Here is a 22,095-nt window from a genome sequence, read left to right as displayed (position 1 = left end):
ATAACTTTTTCCCCTTAATAAATAATATCATTTTTTAAAAGCTGCATTTTTATTTGCTTGGGTTATCTTTGTCTAATATTAAAATATGTTTGAACATCTGAAATATGACAAATGCAAAAAAGAAATCAGGAAGCGGGCAAATACTTTTTGTTTACAGTTCACTTTTCTCTGCCATGTAGTTAACTTTTGTATCTTTTACAGAGCAAAATATTAGTAGATGATAATGTGATGAGCAACTTAAAGCTCCAACTATGAATGCGTGTAAATGTCAGACACTTAAGCTTAGAAAAAAGTGCTTGTGTGAATGGGTGAATGAGGCATGTTGTATAAAGTGCTTTGAGTGCTCCGGTAGTGTAGAAAAGCGCTATATAAGAACTAGTGCATTTAACCTTTTCAGGGCTCATATAAGATCGTATCTCTAAGTTACTGGTTTATTTTACTCTTTGGTTATAAAATCTGTCTGCCTCACACTCATAGAATGAATCATCTCTTTATCAGTTTAGCAGTATAAACCCAAAATAACAACACAAATGTGTTGCCTAAAAGTAGAAAGAAAAGTTTCCTAGTTTTCCCCAGTTTTGGGTGGAAGAACTACCGTGTGCAAAACCCTGACCTAAATCTTGTATCTTTGGGACAAATGCAACCTAGTCTGCCAAACAGACCTTATCACTTACTATAACAATTTCTCCTGTGGTGCCAAAAAATACCCTTAGTATCATTCTGATCACATTTACCTGCATGCATTTGTTTGGCTAGAAAACCACTCAAACAGTTGAGCATCTGGAATAGATCCTGTATCTAGCAAAAACAGGAAGTGGAGTTATTTTATTAGAAACTATGTTTAATCCACTTACCATGTGTTTAACCCTCCCATATGGAAAAGAAATAGAAAAAACTAATAAAAGACTTGCATCAGATGTGGCCTACTTCATGTAGTGAATCATATAAGATAAGATAAGATAAGATAACTCTTTATTGTCATTGCACAGTCATACATAGTACAGTAGTACAATGAAATTGGAAAAACTGTCCTACGTCGGCACTACATATAACACAACACGACACGATATGACACATCACAACGTAACAAACAACACAACACAGTATATTAACTTAGTATAAAAAAGAAGAATAAGTGTATGTGTATTGCACACTGTTATTATTGCACATTAATTATTATTGCACCTTGTTATAAATATAAATATTATTGTTATCGTTTTAAACATTGTTACCTCCCCCTAAAAAGTCCAGGGAGGTATCCAGTCAGGTCAGCTATTTACATTGATCAGGGCTATTGCCCTGTTGTAAAAGCTGTCCTTGAGTCTATTTGTTCGGGACCTCAGCAGCCTGAACCTCCTGCCAGACGGCAGCAGCTTAAACACCCGGTGTCCTGGGTGTGTGCAGTCCCGTAGGATGCTGCGTGCCCTCTTGAGACAGCGAGTGCTGTACAGGTCCTTCAGGGAGGGAAGAGGATGTCCAATGATTTTTTGGGCCATGTTGATGACCCTCTGGAGTGCCTTTCTGTGTGCTGTGGTGCAGCTGGAGAACCACACACCGATGCAATATGTCAGCACACTTTCAATGGAGCAGCGGTAGAAGACGGTCAGCAGCTCCTTCTTCAGGTCCATTTTTCTGAGGATTCTCAGAAAGTGGAGACGCTGTTGGGCCTTCTTTAAGACCGCAGAGGTGTTAGAGCTCCATTGGGGGTCTGTGTCTATGTGCACACCCAGAAACTTGAAACTGGAGACCCTTTCCACGCACTCCCCGTTGATGCTGACAGGCTGCAGCTCGGACTTCCTCCTTCTGAAGTCAACTACCAGTTCTTTTGTTTTGGTGGTATTGAGGTCCAGGTTGTTGTCTGCACACCAATCTGACAGCCTCTGAACTTCAGCTCTGTATGCAGTCTCATCTCCCCCTGAGATGAGCCCCACCACAGTGGTATCATCTGCAAACTTGATGACTGTGTTGTCTGGTGACCAAGGCTTATATAAGGCTTATATGATTTACTCATGAAAGTGGCCACTTTCATATATTGTTTTAGTAATTATCCAAAACATACAAGTTTCATTTATATGATTTTTCAAGGGATCTTATATCTGTCTTCACTTTTGTATGCTTTTCATACAAGCTTCACACAAGACCGATACAAACCTTATAAGATTTATATGTATCTTTTCCATATGGGCTGTCATGCATGAATTATGACAACCTCAATCAGCATTGTTTTCTTAAGTATTTTTATTCATCTTTAGGCATAAAAAAAATTACAATGAGACATGTCATACATCTATAGTAACATTGAAGGACCAGTGGGTGGCAGGGTATGGAGTGACACATCACTGTCCAGTGTAGTGGTTTATGTGCAAGTATACCATCAACACTGACACAAATACAAGAATACAGCCTTTGAATAGCTGTCCACTGTAGTAACCACTATGTGTGAAAGGGCTAATGTCTCTTAAAATGTTTGATGACTAAAACTGAATTAGGAAAGTAAAGTTGGCCTGTTAAAAGTAGATGTGAGCCAAGGTCACTACTGTGACTGCTGGTTCTTTGTAAAGCGATTAAGTGTTTTAACAAAAAACCCACAGGTGCTGTTGTGAAAACTTTAACGACTCACTAACACAGGTTTCTTCAGCTAACTGAAGAGAATCAAGGCTGTGTAGTAGTCCAGTGAACAAAGGTTGTTTCGCTAAGTCGACCTCTGCTGTTGATAGCTACATGAAGTTGGAGAGAAAAGTGCATCCAGCCTCAAATCATATGCTGATGCGCTGAGGTCAGTTTTTCTGTTCAACAGAGGAAGATGAGGCAGATATGTAAGATGCCAGAAAAAAATGACATGGTAATGCCGTATGTCTGTGAAGGTTCTCAGTCATCCAGGTCATCGTAGTCAAAGGAGCTTGCAAAGAAAAGCATCTGGACTTCTTTAAGTTGCTTGAAAACGTCTTCAAGCAACTTAAAGAAGTCCAGACGGTTTTCTTTGCAAGCTCCTTTGACATGGGTAATGCCTTGTATTTGTGACCTTGAGGGGAGAATCAGGCGATATTTCAAATGTTCCTTTTCAGTTTCTTGATGCTGGAAACTGCAAAATGAAAACACAGGCTGACAATTCTTCCACAATTAATGTCGAATGATTTCTTGACGCCGTATTCATTCAAGTTGCCTGTGAATAAATTCTGTTAATTAAATGAAAAAAAGAGACTAAAAGGCATCAAATCATTCAAGGAAGCATGACTGAATGATATATATAAATATATATATATGTGTGTGTGTGTGTGTGTGTGTGTGTGTGTGTGTGTGTGTGTGTGTGTGTATGTATATATACATATTAGGGGTGCAACGATACACAAAATTCACGGTTCGGTTCGGTTTGATACTTTGGTGTCACGGTTCGATATTTTTTCGATACAAAAAAAATGTTCATGCCTTTTTAATTTGTCATTTATTAAAATTATAAATATATATTTTAACTCAAAAGTACAGTTTTTAAATTTAACCCTAACCCTTGTGCGTGTTTTTTATTTTGACAGCGAATGCGCACCTGCGGACCACTTATGTGCAGCCCCGGTTATATAGCTCGTCATATTGCAGCCACAGAAATTCTTTTGTCCATGAAACCATAAAGCTGCACTTTCTTTTTGCCTTATAGTCTCATTTGTCATAACTTTTCCGTTTTGTGGTAAGCTTTTCTTTGGCTGTCACTTCTTCACCCTGACCTGTCTTATTTGGCTCAGCAGAACTAAAATATATATCCTGCTACTTTTACACACACACTCACATAAGCTCAGCGATTCTCTGCGCGATCAACCTCTCACATGTTTAAGCTTGCTGCGGGAGATTTCACTTGTCATGTTTGCATAGTAAGCTAACGATTAATAAGACGATGTCAGAGGAATTGGTGCACAAATTATGTGCTGTCGCTCTCTATACACAGTTCGCACGATTGCAAAGTGAAAGCAAAAAAACAAGCGCAAATTCAAACGCGACTTCAATATGTCACATATTGACAGCGGCTCACCGATGCCAATGACATAATTACCCAGCTACATTTCTGAAAGAATGCAAAAGCATTGACATATATTTTTCCTTCCTACAATAGCCCGACGGGCAGGGAAGAGATAGATTTTGGTAGCCCGACTGAAAAAATCGCTAGCCCCAGGACGTCGGGCTAGCGATTTTGCGAGCCCTGTATCTGATTGAGGAATCACTCATCTTTGGAAAAGAGAGTTTATTACAGAGAAATGTCTCTTTCCAAAATAAAAGTTATACTATCCGCTTCTTCTGGGCTATATTCTCAGCAGCATAAGGAGAATCATGTGCTAACAGCTGTCTAAATGACTCGGCTAAAGTTAGTAGCATGCTTCTTGTTTTTGTCTTTGCACTAGGATGATGTCGGCGTAAATGTGCAGTCATATTCGTTGTGTTCCCACTAGTGCTTTCAGGTTAATCTCGTTGAAATGACCTTAACGCCGCAACACGGCAAATCTCCGTTAACGAGCTACCGCCGATCGCTCCGTGCATGGGGCTAGACGGCCAACACGTTAACGAGCTAACTGCGCTAACACACTAGCTCCCACCCATGTAATTGAGCATTGCGTGGCACATCCAACATACTGTTTTACTTTAGTCCATGACTAGCTTACCTTCAGGGTCATACGTCACATGAAAACCAAAATAATTCCAAACGCCAGATCTGAATGAGGGTGGGGGAGGTCCATGTTGCAAGGAGAGCTTAACTTCTGTCTTGCTAGCTTGCCCTGCGCTCTTCCTTCTGACTATGCTGTCTGTGTTGAGCGCTCAGTGGATCTGCGCTCGACAGTGCAGCCTAGGCGGAGTAGTCGAACGCAGATTCACTGAGCGCTCAACACAGACAGCATCGTCAGAAGGAAAATTGATAAAATAAATTACAAATGTTGTATTGTTCGATACATATGCGTACCGAACCGAAAGCACTGTATCGAACGGTTCAATATCGATACGAATATCGTTGCACCCCTAATACATATATACATATACATATACATATATACATATACATATATACACACATACACACACAAGGGGTGTGTGTGTATGTGTGTATATATGTTTAAATATGTATATAATATGTGTGTGTGTTTGTTTGTATATGTGTGTGTTTATGTATTATTACCAGAATTGTGGTTAGCCTTGGAAAGTTGGCAGACAAAAACAAAAATGTGAATCCTTTTTACCCTGTTCTAGCTAGCCTGCATTGGCTGCCCATAAAGTACCGTATTCAATTTAAAATATTACTCCTTACTTTCAAAACTATTAATAAATTAGCGCCAAGTTATCTTAGTGAACTTCTCAAACCACATACTCCTGCTAGAACACTCAGATCTGCCACTCAACTACTTCTGACCCAACCCAGATCTCGACTGAAGTCCCGGGGTGACCGTGCGTTTGCTCTGGCTGCCCCGGTACTGTGGAATAACCTTCCTCTCGACCTCCGCGCATCTGACTCCATTGCACTGTTCAAATCACGATTAAAAACCCACTTATTCAATCTTGCCTTTCCCTCTAGTTAATATTTCTTTTATGATTTTATATCATGCACTTCTATGCTCATTTAAATTCTTGTTTGCTCTGTACCTGTTGCTTTCCTATGTATTAGTGACAGTTATCTGTTTGCATATTTAGTACTTGCTTTGGTCCTATTTCTATTATCCTCCTCCTATACTCTATTTTACTTGTTAAGCACCTTGGCATACCCTTGGTTTTTAAGTGTGCTTTATAAATAAAGTTTATTATTATTATTATTATTATTTCTCTGTCTATATTTGGGGAATAATTTTGTTGTCATATTTTTAACATCAAAAAGCTGATCAAGTGATGTGACGTTACCAACAATCCTTTAAGTAATTAATCTCTGGCCCTCTTTCACAGCATGTCCTTTGTCCTATCTCCCTACTTTAACCCCAAACCGGTCGAGGCAGATGGCTGTTTTTCCTTCCCACTGATGCCAAAGTGCTTGCTCACAGGGTGACATCTGATTGTTGGATTTTTCTTTTTATATTATTTTAAAGTCTTGTAAGGATGTTACAGTATAGACTACATTGAGGTTTTCTGAAAATAAACATTGATTCTTCTAGATGTTTATGTACATTGTAGGTTTTGCTTTTTGTATGAGTGTACATATAAATAATATTTCCATTCCATTATTTCCTCTACTTTTTGCCACATATATCCTCCTCAACTTTCACCTCATACTTACTTTGCAACTCTATAAAGCTACAGTCAAAAAGGTTTATAAAATATAAATGATAATTGACTGGCTGATCTCCCACTTAATATTATCCTCTTGTGCAACTCCTTTTCACTGCATTGTAAATATTCTGCATTTAAAAAACAACAACAACAATCATTTAAAGAAAGCCACACCAAAGTTCTTATCCAGTGGACAAATTCATGATAAACAAACCATATTTTAAAATAAAATAAATTCCCCCCTCGCCCTGTGGATGGTCTCTATCTTTCAAGCTACAAGCCCAGAGTCCTGGGATGTAGAGGAAGAGGCTGCTATGAAAGCTGCAACCACCAAGTATCCTGAGACTGTACACTAAGCGGAAGGAGGCCCGACACTTTTGAGTTGTAGTATCACAGTCCAGGATGAGACGATGAATATCTACGAGTACATGAGGAAGATGACCACGACCGACTACTTGCTCGGGCATACATGGAACGCCATAACCAAGTGGCCGGCATAGTATATAGAAACATCTGTGCCGAATTTGGCCTGGAAGTCCCAAGGTCAAAATGGGAGATACTAGTAACACTAGTAATACTAGTCACAGGGTTCACTATTATACTACTGGGAATGAGTACAGACACAAAGAACTGATCTAAAATGAGCAGAAATCAATGTATTAAAACCAAAAGAACACTCTGTGATTGCATTATCTGTTTTTCTGATATAATTTCGTTTCATCTGCATCTGTTCCAGGCTTTTTCATGTTGGCCAGAGTTGATGGCTGAACATGCTGAGAAGTTTCTGTCTCTGTACAGAGCCGACATGGAGGCAGCTCTTCAGGTCCAGTCGATCGATTCCTGGAATAGCTTCCCACTATTTCAGCTCTTCAACAATTTTCTACGAACAGACCGTAGGTCTTGGTTTTTCTGAACACGTTTTTTAAGGCCTTCTCTAAAGCTCAGGACTGCTTTGAGCTGATTGCTAAAGCTCATTACAGGAAATGATGTCAAATGCCTGTTTTCCACTAAGCAGTGCTGCTGCCAGACCTGTTCTGCCTTGGTACACTAAGGGAACAAGCCCACATTTCAACAAGTTCCAAAAGTAGTGGTGGTGGCAGATAGAATGTGTGAGCAGCACCTAGTAATCATTGGTAAATTTATCTAAAGCAACCAACAAAGCATGATGCTTCTCTGTTATACTTCATTTGCTGTTTTCATATTGGCACTTAGTTCCCTCTTCACAACAAACTTAGTTCTGCATGTTAAATAAGGGTTGTTTTGCACTGTGACTGGTGCAAAGCTACTCTAGCACCGTCTAAGAGCAAACAAGTAGAGCAAGACATGAGAGGAACAGATCCAGTTTAATAATACTTTCTAATTTTTTTGCTTTGTCAAGATTCCTAAAGAATAAGTTGCAGCTAATGGGAAGTTTATTAATACCCAAGTTATGTGAATGTAGGTTTCATGTCAAAGTCCCAACAATGGAAAAAGAAAACTCCCTAAAAGGGGAACCTGGAGAATTCAAATTATGACAAACATAAATGTTGCACTTTTATTCCTGAGATTTTGTTAACATTTTCTACCGCAATGAACTGTACTTCACTGTAAATATTGAATTCTCTTCCTTGATAAACTTTCTTTCACTGTAAATATTTCATTTGACTGCTGGAGAAAAAATCTAATTGGCTCATTGTGTTTCTCCTTTCAAACCCTCCCTCAGCTGTGGGGCTTTGTCTTCAAGCCAGCAGAGATTTGGCAAGATGCAATATTTAACATGGTGGATGCCAAAATACCTCAAATACAGTAACAGACAGGCAGGCAGATAGACAGCCCAAGGGCGGTGTTGAGAATAAAGACTCAGTGTTTCATTATGCATAGAAACCACAAATCTCTTTTCTGTGGCTCATATCTTGCATTCTTTCTAATTACCATCTCCTGTTTGTACCATAATTATTCCAAGTGTCACAACATTAGCCAACTTGATTTGGAGTGTAACGAGGCAATAGAAAAAGATGAAACAGAGTATGAGCGAAATCATAGTTTTCACTGTTTGCACAAATGAGGTCTTCCTTCTTATAATTATGCTTGAAGTGAGAGGTAAGGGATTGGTTTGATTAGTTTTAGTCCCAATCACTGAAAACGCTGCAGCTCACAAACAAAAGAGGGAAAAAACGATTTGATGGACAAGAGTGTTTATTTATGAATCGCTTTCTCAAAGCTTCACAAAAATATAATATGTCGTTGTTTTTAATCATTCACATCATTGTTTTTTTGGACAACAAATCCTCTGCAATACTCACTGGTCGGCTGATTTCTAAGTATTTTCTTCAGCGTGTGTATTATCTCTCGGTTGCAGATTATTTAAATGCTCACTTGATTGTCATATGTGACAAGCTTTCGTGAGGGAGGTGGATTCTACTCTCTAGTGGGCAAAAAGGCTAGTGTTCATCATGATGGAGCAGAGTGAGAGGAATTAAAACTAATGAAGTCCTGGGAGACCAGCTTGCTTGCTTCTCACCAACACCTTATCTTTGTCTCTCCTCACTGTGGACTGTCGACTGTCTGCAGGGATTTATCTGTCTTTCCAAAACCCACCATTACAGTTTGAATGGGGGATAATGGAGTGATAATAGGAACACCTGTGGACACAATGACATTTGATAAAAGACGTGTAGACCTTCTAGAGTATACATTTGAATTTAGTGAAGCTTTTTAATTTAAACTTTTAGAATTTATCAAATAGATATTAATTTGGGTAAAATGTCTATATCAGCTTGTCCAATTAGGAAATGTCACATAAGAAAACAAAAACTCTTAATGTAAAGTTGGAGCCACACTGTTGGCTAAAATATCCCAATGCCAACAGCTCTCCCAGTCTCCATATGAAGACTGGATGTGGCTGCTGTAACACCAGAAAAGCAATGCATGAATGGATTTGTCATATTACAATGGTTGCGTAATAAGTTCTACACTTTTAAACAAGTAGTAATTTAGGTGTCGCTAAAGCTTACACTGAAATTTAAGCGAAGTTAATAAAGGGCAAGAATGAAAAATAGTAGCATACTGTGTGTGAGAGAGAACAATATCAGAAGTAAAATCCATCACGTTTCTTATATCTGAAGTAATAATCTCAACCATAAACAAAATAAATACTCAGTCTTAGCTTAAATTTTTGTGGATTTTTTAATGTTTATTTGTTTGTTTTTATCCCAGAAAACTTGTATTTGACTATTGAATAACCTTTAATCATTTCTGTTTTGTCTTATTCCTTACTTTAATCCAGAAGAGCACATTTTCAGTCGTGAGGACTGGAAACCTGCTAGAAAGCTAAAAACTATTTTGAAGTTTGAAATGAGACTTTGCGGGCTCAATCCATCTAATGACTGTTAATGTGAACAGAAAGTCCACATAGTTATAACATTTTTCTCATCCCCCCCCCAAACAGCTCACTTGTGCAATGGGATGTTCCACAAACACCTCCAAGACCTGTACATCCCACTGGTGGTACGATACATTGATCTAATGGAGTTGGCCATTGCTCAGTCAATCCACCGCAGCTTCCAGAAGGAAACCTGGCAGCCTGTCAAGTAAGGCTCACCCATGTAATCCGTCACTATGCTTATAAGCATAAAATACTCCTTGAGTTTCTTCTTTATTATGCAAAAGTTTATATTCCTACTGAGCTTTTTACATGAAAAGTGAAAATATCAAACAACAAATATCTTAAATATTTCACTAATACATTAACATGCCCTTGTCAGGTGTTCATGAAATTTTGCTTCTTTGCTACAAATGTGTTTTGTTCTTTAGTGTTTTAAAGGTGACATGCATTCAGTCTTGCAAATGTTCTCTTGAACCTCTGACCTCCTGCAAACAGTGGTGTTGGAGTATTTGTGCAGATCCAAAAACCTGTTGATAGGCAACTTTTTTACAATGTTTAAAACTAAAAGTGTTTTGTTTTTTTTTTCTCAACCAGAAATTTGGATTTTACTTTTGAGACATGGACTTCTAAATGTGCATTTAGCATCAACTTCATATTTAAATTCTAGGCTGTTATTTCTCTGTGGATTCATGATTCTCAAGTCCGGTGATCTACAAATTCCTTTCTGTATACCTAGTTTGTGAAATTAAGTTATATTAGCCATTATATATAAAGAGTATAAACATGAGATGGTTCCTCCATACTGTGATTACTTCTTTGAATTATTGTTAAACAGTTTACACTTTAATCATAGCAAATTTAAAAGCTTTAGAATGGCATTTAAAGTAAAAGCGAAGGAGTGAGTACACGTAAATTTGCCTGGGAGGAACTGTGGCAAAGAAAACAGCTTGAACAGAAGCCTCTGTTTTCTCTCCCATTCTTTATCTGAGTTCTGCTTTTGCTCTATATGATATTTTTTCTTCAGTTTTCCTATGAAAGAAGAAGTATTGTCATTTTACTTGTTTGCTATCAGCAATAATGATTGTTGATGTGTCATCATCGAAACTAAATAATAAGCTAGGATGGAAGTGAACACAAACAGCAAGGACACACTGCCCTCTTTGACAAAAAGCATCTGTAGTGAAAGAAAATGGCATGAATAGAAGTGAGCAGTGACTCTTCTTTATTGTTCTTTGATTTCATCAGATGTTGCCGACAAAACAAGTAGCTGCTATTCTGGTTTGTATTTGTGCTGCGGAAAAGGACGCCTACTTTTACACTCAGTGTTTCTTCTTTCTCTCTTCACCTATTATATCCTTTTGACATTTTCTTTTTTTGCCGTTGATGAACCTTGCACTTACTCTGACCTGGCAGATCATTAACAGACAATCTAGCAAGCTTTCTTCTGCATAAAGTAGCCAGCCTTCCCCCTTAAGCTTCCGCAGATACCAATCTTCTTTGCAACTGCCTGGTTGGGGCCGCTGTATGGCAACACATATGTATGATGGGCAGTGATGGGAATAACACCGTTACTTTTTTCAGTAACGAGTAATCGAACTAATTACTGTTCCTATCGTTACAACGCCGTTACAGTTACTAACAAGAAAACGTGGTCCGTTACTATTTTTCAACAAACAGACGGTTGAAGCTGTGTTCAGCTTACCCAATTCTACTTTTTCTACATAATCCATCATACAAAATGTAATCAAATGGAAAAGTCTCTTTTTAAAACTTGTTTTATTAGTTTTAATCTTTTAACTTTATGCATCAAGCAAAAATTTAATTATATGCAACATTCTCTGACTTGAAAAAATTAGTTTAACATTTAAACCTATTTTCTGCACATTCCAGCACATAAAATAAAATATTTTTTGTGTTTACACTCAGTCTTTCAAATAGATGCAAGTAAAACACAGCAGAACATAAATAAAGTCAAAGACTCAGCGGTCCTGTTGCTCTATTTTCACCTGTAAAGCAGGACTGCGGTAGGCGGAGGTTTACCCTGGTGCAGGTGTGTCGCAGCGGTCAGTTGAAGAATCTGCGAGTTTCTCTGTGAGTTTCCCATTACGTCATTGCGCACTCGGTGCTTGTTTGGAAGTTTAGGGGTTTTTTCGCTGTAAAAAGAAGTTTTCTTCCCACGCACAACGGACACTAATGTTTTTGTCACTTTTTATGGAATCAAACTCAAAGTAAGGTCAGTACGTCCAGGCTTTAAACGCTGCACGCTCATACTCTCTCCCGCACTCGATATATGATCCATTGTTGATCTGCAGACAGCTGTTGTCACGAACGTCGCACTCGCTTACGTCACTGTCATGAGACACTCTCGCAAAAAATCACGGTTTTAGTAACGCAGCGTTCCTACGGGAAAGTAACGGTAATCTAATTACCGTTTTTGCAATAGTAATCCCTTACTTTACTCGTTACTTGAGAAAAGTAATCAGATTACAGTAACGCGTTACTGCCCATCTCTGATGTTTACTGTCTAAGGACAGCGTAGCAAGCGCTCTCTGCTTATGAGCAACAAATTTTTAAAAAAGCAGGGGAAGTTTTAGAAGTGAGAGAGAGAGAAAGACAGCAGAAAAGAGAGAGAGTGAGTTTTGAGATGTGAGAGATTTGTGACGTTTAGTGTGTTTGGAGTGTGTAGTTAATGTGTTGTCTTGTGTAGTTAGTGTGTAGTGTTGTGGATAGTTTTGTGTTGTGTGTCAGAACAATGAACCTGCTGTCTCCAGGTAGAAAAAGGAGTGATACACCTGCTGCTGTCAGACCTGCAGGTATCAGGCTGTGATGTTCTCCTTTATAGTGGACAGAAATATTTGGAGTGGCACAAATAATTTGTGGCATCTTATTGAATGCAGAAGAGCTGATTGTTCTGTAAATAGTTTGAAATGGTTATTTAAAAAATCAAGGTAAAAGGTAAATGGCTGCAAATAACTTTGTTTGCAAAACTTGTGCATAGGATTTTAAATTGACAATTTATATTTGCATTTGAAGTTATGAAATATGATTCATTAAACATGTTTGTGGTTGTTACAGTAAAAAATATAACTTTTTCTACTCTGATTTTATGTTTTTTGTCTGATTTTAGATCAATTGTGTTAGTACAGTATGTCAAAATGAAAACTTAACTGTAAATTCAAACACGTGAGGTTGTGCTTTAAAGGATGATACCAAACAAGGCAAAGTAAATAGTCTTTAAAGATAAAATGTAGAGGAAACATCAAAAGTAGTTAAAAATGGCCAATTATACCCTGGACCCCAGAGGGTTAAACGTTTTTTGTTTTTTTTACTTTACTTTACTTACTTTAGTTACTTTAGTTACTTTACAAGTAATTAATTACTTTTAGAATATTGTAACTCAGTTACTTCTTTGAAGAAGTAACAAGTAACTACAATTAATTACTTTTTCAAAGTAACTTGCCCAACACGATGATGGGTGGATGGGGATCTCAGAGGCTCTGGACTAGTGGTGTGCAAATGTTCTGAATTATCCAAAACTTGCTATCCATCCATTCTCTTCCTCTTAAAAGCCGTGGGGTGTACTCCATGGACAGGTCGACATTCTGTCACAGGACTTGAATTGTGAGCTGTCTGCTTTGTCTATTGCTTTGCTTTAACACAGCCAATCAACATGCTAGTAAATTCTAAATGGAGATGGTACAGAAGGTCCATGTTAAATGCTCCACTGTCTAATTTTAATTGAACACACCAAGATAGCTGATGGTTTATTTTATCGTTTGTGTCAGAAAGCTGTGTTTAAAAGGTTTTAAAATTTAGAAAGTCGCTTAACGTTCTTTTTTGTTTTTAGCAATATTTTGATAAGAAGCTGAAAGCTAATAGTAGCATGCTCATGTTGGAGCCTGACATCATTACGCTAAAGCAATAGAAGGCTGACTGTAGACTGTGACCAGAAAAGTGGAGCAACTGCAGCGTCCCAAACTTACATTCTGTCCAATGACCAACAGAGAGTAGCCATGTGACAAGACACACAGGTGTTCTTTCTCCTCAGAGACACAAAAACTTTGCCATTTACTCCTCGTCTCAGAGAGTGAACTTTAGAAGTATGTACTTTTCTTTCTTGTCTGAATGAGCTGGGCTCAGCATGAGTGTGAGGTTTGTGGTTTCAGATAAAACTCTGTCCCTCAGAGAGATTACAGTGATATAGCTAAAGGTCCCTCATGTGTGTTGAGTCTTTATGCTTTGCACTGTGCATGCCTCAGTGTTTTAAGTATCAGTGTAATAACAACACAAACCTTCAATTTTCTGCTGCAGCCTGCAAGGAATGAATCTATGTGATGTAGATTAAGAAAAAAGATTATGTGAGAAAACCTGTATGCTTCTCTTTACCTCAAATTTTTTTTTAATAGTGATTATGTGGCAAAATATGCAGAAAATCAACATGATTGTCCTGATTTTACAGTTTGGATTATATTTGTTCTCCAGTTGGCATTTTATTAGAAATATACTTAAAAAAAATTTCAACATACAGAATATGAGGACTATCTTTAAAGTAGCTGTCCCTATAACCTTTGGCCATTCACTGCAAAAAAAAAAAAAAAAAAATCAAGCCATGACTTGCATTATATATGCACTACATGCCTGACTTAAAAAGAGGGGGACTACAAGTAATTTCATCTGAAAAACTCATGGTGATTATGTCCATCATTTATGATTTGAAAAGTGATGCAGCTGCTAAGCTTAGAAAAACAATGAAGTGCAACTTATAATCCCTAAATAGAAGTGAATGATTTGTCCATTATTTTATCTAATTTACCTCCAGATAAAAATCCGTTATTGACAATGATTCTTTTTAAAATAAACAAACTTCCCTTCAAATGTGGCCTGGAAATAGTGGTTTAATTGAATAAAAGAGGCAAATGTTCACCTTAATTGCAGATACTACCTTCTCTTTCTTTTATGTATATTATGGACTGAATGTGTTTGACTGTGTTGCTACACATAAGATGATGTTTAAGCTTCAGCATGAGCACTAGAAAATGATGAATTAAGACTGTAGTTGTACTGTGGGTTCACCTTCATCTGTGAAATTGCATGTCTAGTCTAGTTTTCTTTAATTATTGCAAAGTATTTGTGTGTGTCTGTCTGTAGAGTCTGCATTAGAGCTGACATTATTGGTGGACATATTGCGTGGTGGGGGGGTCTCAAAATACTGGTTGAGGGTGTGTTTCTTAAAAAGGCTCCTCATTCTTACTCCCCCAGTCTTTCCCACAACATAGACCACAATTTTCCTCTAGCTCACTTTACTTGGCCCTCCCCTATCCGTAAAAAAAGAGAAACTAAAAAGCTGGCACTTCATTAATGAGCACAGACTGGTGAGTGGGATTGTTCTGTTCCCCAGGGAGTATGGCAGAGCACAGTCAGAGACGAGCACCACTAATTAGACATGAGGGGGATAACCACTGAGCATTTAATTGCACTACGGACTCGGCCCAAAGCATGTATTCCTGTGTGCCACTTGTTAAGGTAACAGTCTTTTAAAGGCGAAGTGAGAAAAGTGAGGTTGTGAGAGGTGGTCGTTTTAACCCCCGTCACCTTGGTTCTCTCTGCTCCTCCATCCTCCACCCTCCCCACTCCAGTCTAGCTGGGCACTGAACACTTCTATGTCAGTAAGCATTTACCATGTGTTGCTGTGCAACCTGTGCACAGGGGAGAATGTCGGGAAGTGTCCGCCTGTCTCTGTTTCAGCCTGGCAGTGTGTTGAAGCTGAACAGATCAACACACAAACTAGCAGAACCTATTAAAGAACCACAACAGATGCAGAATACCCAGAGATGCTAAGCTCTTATGATACATGTTACATGAGATATGCATACATGATATCATATGATATACAGTGGTCCCTTGTTTATCGCGGGAGTTGCGTTCTAAAAATAACCCGCGATATGAGAAATCTGTGAAGTAGCCAACTTTATTTTTTCAATTATTATAGATGTTTTAAAGCTATTAAACCCCACACTACACACTATATACTTTTCTCAGACAGGCATGAACATTGGGGAGAAAACTTATAAACATACAGTGCAGCACTTCAGAGTCACACTGCTAGCGATAGAAGATTTATGTAACTATAACAAGCTGAACGCATTCTGTGCTGTACAGGAGACATGGCACAAGATTGATTGACAATAGTCTACAGCCAATCAGGATGCAGAACACAATGTGCTGTAAGAAAAAAAAAAGCATGCAAAATTGCTCAAAAATAAAAATAAGTGAAACAGCGAGACCGCGAAAGGTGAACCGCGTTATAGCGAGGGACCACTGCATTAACAAAAGTATTATTCCACAGGATTTAATATGATGTCGGCCCACCCTTTGCAGTTATAATGGCTTAAACTCTTCTGGGGAGGCCATCCACAGGGTTTAGGAGAGTGTTTATGGGAATTTTTGAGCATTCTTCCAGTAGCACATTTTTGGGCTGGCTCACAGTCGACATTCTAATTCATCCCAAAGGTGTTCTTTCAGGTTAAAGCCAAGCCGGTCAGATTTTTCTACATCAAACACACTCACCTGTGTCTTTATGGACCTTGCTTTGTCCACTTGTCCTGTTGTATTAAGAATTAAGTAAGTAGGTAGCTGCATGCTTATCTGTTTCAAGGTCAGATTTGATAGCTAAGGGTCTCCGTTTTAAGACTCATGGAAATCACCCAAAGAATAAGGACTTCATCCACTAGTGGTCTGTACCACACATTTGTCTGTTCTAGCACTGTGTTGTGTATGTTTTGATGTTGCTGCAGGAGCTGTAAGTAGGGGTCATTCCTTTTCTGAACTTAAGGTTTTTTGGCAGCTATATCTGCTTGCTTTGATGTAATGATCCCAGATGTGCGTCTTTGCTTTTTTAAAAGAGATCTGGCAGCTGAGACTTGTGGTTAGTTCTACCATTCCCTCTGAGGATTGACTTTGGTGCTGGAGATTCTTTGTGACCCTGATTTGAGTCCATAGATATAAGCACACACACACACACACACACACACAAACACACACATACACACACACACACACACACACACACACACACACACACACACACACACTAGATGCAATGGAGAACTGCAGGCTTAGGTAATTCTTATGAAATTACCTAACAAATAAAAATAACTTTTTAAGCAGTTAACTATACCAGGCCATCCAAGAAAGTTGGACTTTGGTTTTTGGTTAAATTTAAATATTTAATCAGTTACCGCTATTTAGCCAGTGTATGTGTTTCCTGTCAAATAATAATTCAGGCTCTACACACACTGAGTCCTAAAAGTGTCTAGAAAGCACAGTTTACTCTGCTAGACTCATTTACAAATAAAGTGTTGTTCTTCAGCATATAAATAACTATTAGTACGTTATGAGTACAATAACATTTCTTTTTTAAAAGTAATGATAAAATAAAAATACAGTCAAGTTAAGAATGACCATCAACAGGAAATGTGGATCACTGAAATTAAGTTTGCGGATGTAAAACATGTATTTCATTAAAGTTGTTTATCTGGTACATTATGCTGAAAATAATTTATTCTAGTAATCGTTGTTAAGTTGGCTTTCAGTCTATCCACTGAGATCACTGAGATATCCACTTCATGCTCTGTTCATAGTCTCCTGCACTTCATACACCTTTTTCTAAATACAGTACTACAGAGTTTTTAAAACAAAAGTGAATTATAAAAGAACCTGTTGGGCCAGCGGAAAACTTACAAGCTTGTTAGAGCTTGTATTCATTGTCGTTGGAGTCCATTTCAGTTATTAACCCCCCTCAATCTTTCACGCAGCAATGGTTCAGCTACCTCAGAGGATTTGTTCTGGAAGCTGAACACTCTACAAATGTTTGTGATGGACCTTCACTGGCCAGAACCAGAGTTTGCAAAGCATCTGGAGCAAAGACTCAAACTGATGGCCAGTGACATGATGGAGGCCTGCGTCAAAAGGTCAGACTGCACAAACACCTTTAATTACTTCATAGGAAATAGATAAACATGATGCATGATAGGACCTGCTTAGACATAAGCTATATTACCAGAATATTCACTCATCTGCCTTCATATGCATATGATTTTGAGTGACATCCTAATTCATAAGGTTTAATATGACGTTGGCCCATCCTTTGCAGTTATAACAACTTCAACTCTTCTAGGAAGACTTTCCACAAAGTTTAACAGTATGTTTATGGGAATTTTTGACCATTCTTCCAAAAGTACATTTGTGAGGTACTTAACCATCAACAGGAATGGCTCCTGAAAGCGACCCATTCTTTCACAATTTTTTGTAGAGACAGTCTGAATGCCTAGGTGCTTAATGTTATATACCTGTGACCATGGAAGTGATTGGCACACCTGAATTCAATGATTTAGATGGGTGACTGAATACTTTTGGTATATATGGAAAACATAATATCAGATATTAAAGATCAGATTTAATTTAGGAGGATGTTGTCAGACAATATGAAGTCACAAACAGATGTGTTATTCTCAGTGGAAAAAGATGGGAATTTGATGGAACTTCGAAAAAGAAAGCTCATGATGGCTACATCCATCACTTTACAAAAACGTTCAACTACTTCACAAAAGTAAAATTTATGATCTTTAAAGGGACATGAACCATGCAATTTAAAAAGAAGTTTGATTTACATTTATTTTTTTCTGTCATTTTGTCTTATATTTCCCTGCACATAACTCAACTGTTGGCAGTGATATTTATTTTTTTCAATACTTATTTATTGTAACTCACTGGGCTCTAAGCAAGTGAGCAATATGGCGAGAGGCTACTGCACAATCCTGGTTTCACTTCTACCCTGGGACATCTCTTGCATAAATGTAAAATAAATATTTCATATCTTGTCAGTAGATCTTCAAGCTAGCAATAATTAAACCATTACTAAGAAATCCATCAGTTGACCCAGCTGTCTTATTAAAGGCCAATCACCAGCCTTTTGTTTTTTTGTTTGTTTTTTGTTTTTGTTTTTGAAAGATTAGTTGTAAAATGGTTACTGAACATCTGCAGAGGAATGGCTTATTTGAAGAGTTTCAGTCAGGTTGTGAAGGTTATAAATGATCTTTTTATGTGGTTTGAATCATATCTATCTAATTTCTTCCTGTTTAAAGGGAGTTTTTCTTTTCCACTGTTGCCAAGTGCTTGCTCATAGGGGGTCATGATTGTTGGGGTTTTCTCTGTATTATTGTAGGGTCTTTATTTTACAATATAAAGCACCTTGAGGCAACTGTTGCTGTGATTTGGCACTGTATAAATAAAATTGAACTTAATTGAATTGTGAATGAGGCCTAAATTTCAAGTACTACCTTCTATGTGTTCATCGGATTATTTAAAAAGATAGAAGACAGCATTAAATGTATATAACCAAAAAAATTTATTACCTGATAATATAAAAGCTTTTCTTTTGAAAAGTGCTTTACTTCAGTCGATCATAAAATGGCTAAATTGTTTTAGTTTACCTAAATGTAACCATCCACAAACATGTGTCACTGCTTAATGGAAAAGACTAACACAGTTTAAACATTTTTTTCTGTTTTGTCCTGTAGAACAAAATCTGCATTTGATGCCAAAATGCAGAAAGTGTGTAAGTCAACAGACTCCCTTCTACCACTGTCAGTTTGCACCATGTTCAACGTGCTGATTGATGCCAAAAACCAATGCTCCAAACTCTGTGTGCTGGACAGCGAACAGGAGGTAAACTATTTATAATTGTAGTTCTGTTGGATCAAATTTACATTTGAAGTTATTAGCCAATGACAAAAGGGGTTATTACTGTCATTACACTTAATAATATAAGAATATATTGTTAATATGAGAAAATCTCTGAAAGAACATTTTGCATTTTATTAATGTAATTCTTTTTGTGTCCTCCTGTGGTTTTCTTTAAAAACAAAAACAAAAAATAAATAAACAACAGTCTGCCACTTTAATATGCTTTCTTACATATTATAATGATGGGATTGTTAAAAGTTTTTTCCTGCTGTGACAGAAAAATCACTTTGGTAGTGGCTCCAATTCCAGTCATGCTGATTTTACTTTGAAACCAAGTCATGGTTTCAGAATGAACGCGTGTTGGCTTTATTATCTTATCCTGTGTAATGTGATGTTAAATTAGTGACTTTGTTGGGCTAGCTGGTGAGTTTCGGTGGCTGACTAGCCAACTGGAAACATGTTTGATAGCTAACGGTGTCCTAGCCAGGTCAAAACCAAGTGTTAAAAACTAATGTAAACGTGCCAGTAAAGTTCCTCTAATAGCCACAAGTAAGTCAGCTAACAAAACGTGAGTCACCAATCCACTCATGTGTTATAATGTCCAATTTTACCTCAGACATAAACATATTTACAGTCTGCTACAAAGTCGTTTTGGTCTTGGTGGATAGTTTCCTTTATAACAGTTCTAAGTGGGATAATTTAATTGAGTTAATTCAGATGCTCAGTTTAACCATGTCCCAGCTCACTTGCAGAAGTCACTCTGAAATTTACTGATTGTGATCAGAAATGTCTGTGGAAAATTTAGTCCTGGTTTGAATATCAGATTAAATCACTTATTTAGATGGCTTTATTTATATTTTTCCATTTCAATCTCACAGCTCACCATCAATTTTCCCTACAGAGTGAAAGTGAGTGAGCTTTTAACAAACCTTAGCAGTCTTTTATTTCTGGCTTTAGTCTGAAAAGGTTGAGTCAAATTGTCAGATCAGCCACTAAAGTTTTCTACCAAACACCCAGCAAAAGGGAAGTTCAGGTGTATTCATGTTCACTTGAAACTGTCAGAGGCTATTAAATGGATAACTGTGGAGTCTGTGTGAGGCAGGGGCCTTGGCATCATGAAGAGCAAAACCCTTGGCTGTTGGCAATCTTGACAGAAAGCTAGACTCACTGTTCTCTTAACCTTAAGCTTCCTCAATTCTTCAGCTTCCACCAGCCCTCTGCTGTTGAAAAACATCTCCTGTAATTTTTTTTCCAGCAGACACACAATAAATTCCTGTCTGCATCCTTTGTATACCAGCTTTGTAAATAACATCTACTCAGACTGTTACTGCTACTCTGTTTCATATTTTCAAGTTTTCATGTTCAAGTAATTTGCAAGAATGTGGGGCATTTCATTATTGTTTCTGTAAATTTGAATTATTTTAAATTTAGAAAAGGAGGATTTTCTAGAATTTGCTCATTGGTAAATGAGTTGTGATTAGCAAGCCATTAACCAATAAGCTTGTAGTTGAACAACCAGAGTCAAACCCCACTCACAAAACACCAAGATAGCAACAGCATAAAGACTCTTCTTGAGTCTTCAAAACAGGACTTAACAAACCAGTGGGTCACATTAGGTACGTCCATTATTTATACCGTCTGTGTTCCACACCAACAATCCATTTAGAAAACATGAAAATGAACAGCCTTGGTCTCCTGTTGGCAATTGGAGTTCCTTCATCCAAGTTCAATTCATTTCTGTTCAGTTCAGTCTTATTTATATAGTGTCAAATCACAACAACAGTTGCCCCAAGGGGCATTAATATTATAAGGTAAAAACCGTACAATACAGAGAGAACCACAACAATTAGATGACCCCCTATGAGCAAGCGCTTTGGTGAGTGTGAAAAAGAAAAACTGCCTTTTAATAGGAAGAAATTGCTGACAGTATCAGGCTCAGGGAGGGGCGGCCATCTGCTGCAACCGGTTAGGCATGAGGGGAGGAAGACAAGACAAAGACACCCTGTGGAACAAAGTCAGAGATTAAGAATAACTAATGATTAAATGCAGAGTGGAAACATAATTTGATCAGGTATTTGTATAGTATCAAGGGAGACAGGTTGGACTCACACAAAGGGATAAAATACGGTGCATTTATTGGTAACACTTTTAAAATGATTAGAAAAGTTTTGAATGTCCCAGGAAAGGTGTGAGCTGAGACACATGAGGGTACCTTCATCTTGCGTGCCAGTGTCAAATGGAAAGTGACAGGGTGTCTATTTCAAAGTCCTTTAAAGTTTCCTAGACTTGATGTGAAGCAGGATTTTTTTGCAGACACATAGTAAATGGTTAATGGACTGATTATTATAAAGCACTTTTCTCCTCTCCTAGAACACTTTACACAATATGCCACATTTACCCATTCACTAAAGCACTCAGAGCAACTTGGGGTTAGTATCTTACCCAAGGATATTTGGCATGCAGACTGGGGGAGCCAGGGATCAAACCACCAACCTTTTGGTCAGTAGATGGCCTGCTCTACCTCCTGAGCTACAGCCACTGCAACCAAACCTTCTGACATGATTGGTTGGATGGCGCAGGGATGTAGTGTTGATCAGTCAGACGATTGTTTTGTTCCTTTGTTCTCAGGAGGGTTAACCTCCACAAACTGCAACAGCAACAAAGTTGGTGCTGCATAGAGGGGACAGAGTTCAACTTTGACCGCAAGGCAGAGATGAGGTAACCGATTGACACTTTGAATGATGAAAGTTTGGTGGTAG

The 22,095-nt window shown here is 37.9% G+C and overlaps 1 protein-coding gene across 4 annotated transcripts in view; it reads left to right on the top strand.

Annotated features, from left to right (window-relative positions):
- cadps2 (Ca++-dependent secretion activator 2) overlaps nt 1-22,095 on the top strand; it is a 191,916-nt gene that overhangs the window by 133,058 nt on the left and 36,763 nt on the right. For all 4 annotated transcript variants that reach the window (XM_076886194.1, XM_004556192.3, XM_076886195.1 and 1 more), the window contains exons 18-21: nt 6,965-7,121; nt 9,656-9,797; nt 17,407-17,562; nt 19,171-19,318. In XM_076886194.1, the coding sequence (XP_076742309.1) occupies nt 6,965-7,121; nt 9,656-9,797; nt 17,407-17,562; nt 19,171-19,318 (603 nt within the window). The remainder of the gene's footprint in view (nt 1-6,964; nt 7,122-9,655; nt 9,798-17,406; nt 17,563-19,170; nt 19,319-22,095) is intronic.

Source organism: Maylandia zebra, linkage group LG7, assembly GCF_041146795.1.
Source record: "Maylandia zebra isolate NMK-2024a linkage group LG7, Mzebra_GT3a, whole genome shotgun sequence".
Taxonomy (NCBI): domain Eukaryota; kingdom Metazoa; phylum Chordata; class Actinopteri; order Cichliformes; family Cichlidae; genus Maylandia; species Maylandia zebra.
This window is presented reverse-complemented; position numbering and strand designations above follow the sequence as displayed.